Here is a 1511-nt window from a genome sequence, read left to right on the forward strand (position 1 = left end):
GTGCACTTATCAAGGTTCACCCTATCGAGCCACTGAACCTTCGTTCCTCGACCTTCGTGGGGCCTTAAAGTCTCGTTCAGTGATGGGCAAAACCTTAGATTTCGAATAAATCTGAAGTTTGCCGATATGTTTGTCTCGTTTCCTTCCTTGGAAAATGTTGAAAAGAGGAAACGAGGTAAACATATCGGCAAACTTCAGATTTATTCGAAGCCTAGGGTTTTGCCCATCTCTGGGTCTCGTTTAGCGAAAGTCATGGGTCTTGTTCGCGTAGATTTACCTGCTTGGAAGAGCAACGCGCCTCTCCATCCGTAATGCTTGACGAGCACGTCGGTGATTGGTGCGAGCAAGAAGGCACCGATCCCGGAGCCGCAGACCGCGATGCCGGTGGCCAGGGCTCTCCATCTTTCAAAATAAAATCCGGTAGTTATCACAGCCGGCACGTAAATCAAGCCTGCCCCGATGCCTCCTGACAATTCAAGACACAAAGAGACCACGTCAAATGAGGGACGGCTATCGGATGCTGTATTTTAAAATCGTGGATGGAGGGATGAAGGATACAGATTTCTATTGGTCTATCGAATACACTCTACTCTATTAGGTCTACCGGAAAGTTCTGTCCGTTTTTAGAATAATACAAGATAATAAATTTCTCATACCTTGAATAAATTTGATCGAATAATATAATTTTTATCATTTGTGACATCCTGCCAGCATGATTGCAATTTGTATATCGTTTTTGACGAATATGCGCATACTTGTTAAAAACTTGTTGTAACCGAAACGGAGAGAACTTTCCGGTGGACCTAATATTTGTAAAGATAGTAAGAATCTTTGATCCCGACAAAAATTTCAAGACTAGAATGAAAAAGAAAAAAAAAAAGAAAATCAACAAAATTCGTATCCCTCGAATAAAAATAACAGAATTTTTCGTTCGACAGGGATAAGCGATTAACTTGATGAAGTGATTTTAAAAGAAAGCTCCGAGAGGACGTCTAATTTTGGTACGTCGAGACGTAACCTTAAAAGGGAAACCGTTATCACCGTGCGCGAAAATGGAACACCGGGGATAGAGGTGAAACTTTTCTACCGAGGCGGCAACGACACGGGCTGGGAGAAATATGTATCGAGCAAAGAACTTACCGAGGACACCGTAAGAGATATAAAGGAACTCGATGGAAGTGCTAAAGTACGAGAGGACAAAGGCACCGCAACTTATCATGCTTCCTAAGATCGTTACCAGCCTGAACCCGTACCTGTTGGCCAACGCTGACACGAAAGGACCTGCGGACAGGACGACGACAATTGTCATTAAGCAAACTGTCGAAATCCTTGATAAATGTATCAATTTTTATAAAAATACTCTAGCGTGTAATATTATTTATGCGTGTGATTATTATTTAGTATAAGAGAAATACTCTAGCAATAATCTATGAGAGTGTGCGATAAGGAAATGGATGAATGGAGTCTCTCTCTCTCTCTCTCTCTCTCTCTCTCTCTCTCTCTCTCTCTCT

The 1511-nt window shown here is 42.1% G+C and overlaps 1 protein-coding gene across 8 annotated transcripts in view; it reads right to left on the reverse strand.

The window, feature by feature from the left end:
* Nucleotides 1-1511, reverse strand: part of LOC128880426 (monocarboxylate transporter 3) — a 43053-nt gene that overhangs the window by 7284 nt on the left and 34258 nt on the right. For all 8 annotated transcript variants that reach the window (XM_054130482.1, XM_054130485.1, XM_054130486.1 and 5 more), the window contains exons 4-5: nucleotides 1141-1281; nucleotides 278-466 (exon numbers count right to left, since the gene is read on the reverse strand). In XM_054130482.1, the coding sequence (XP_053986457.1) occupies nucleotides 278-466; nucleotides 1141-1281 (330 nt within the window). The remainder of the gene's footprint in view (nucleotides 1-277; nucleotides 467-1140; nucleotides 1282-1511) is intronic.

This window comes from Hylaeus volcanicus, chromosome 7 (assembly GCF_026283585.1).
Source record: "Hylaeus volcanicus isolate JK05 chromosome 7, UHH_iyHylVolc1.0_haploid, whole genome shotgun sequence".
Classification (NCBI taxonomy): Eukaryota; Metazoa; Arthropoda; class Insecta; order Hymenoptera; family Colletidae; genus Hylaeus; species Hylaeus volcanicus.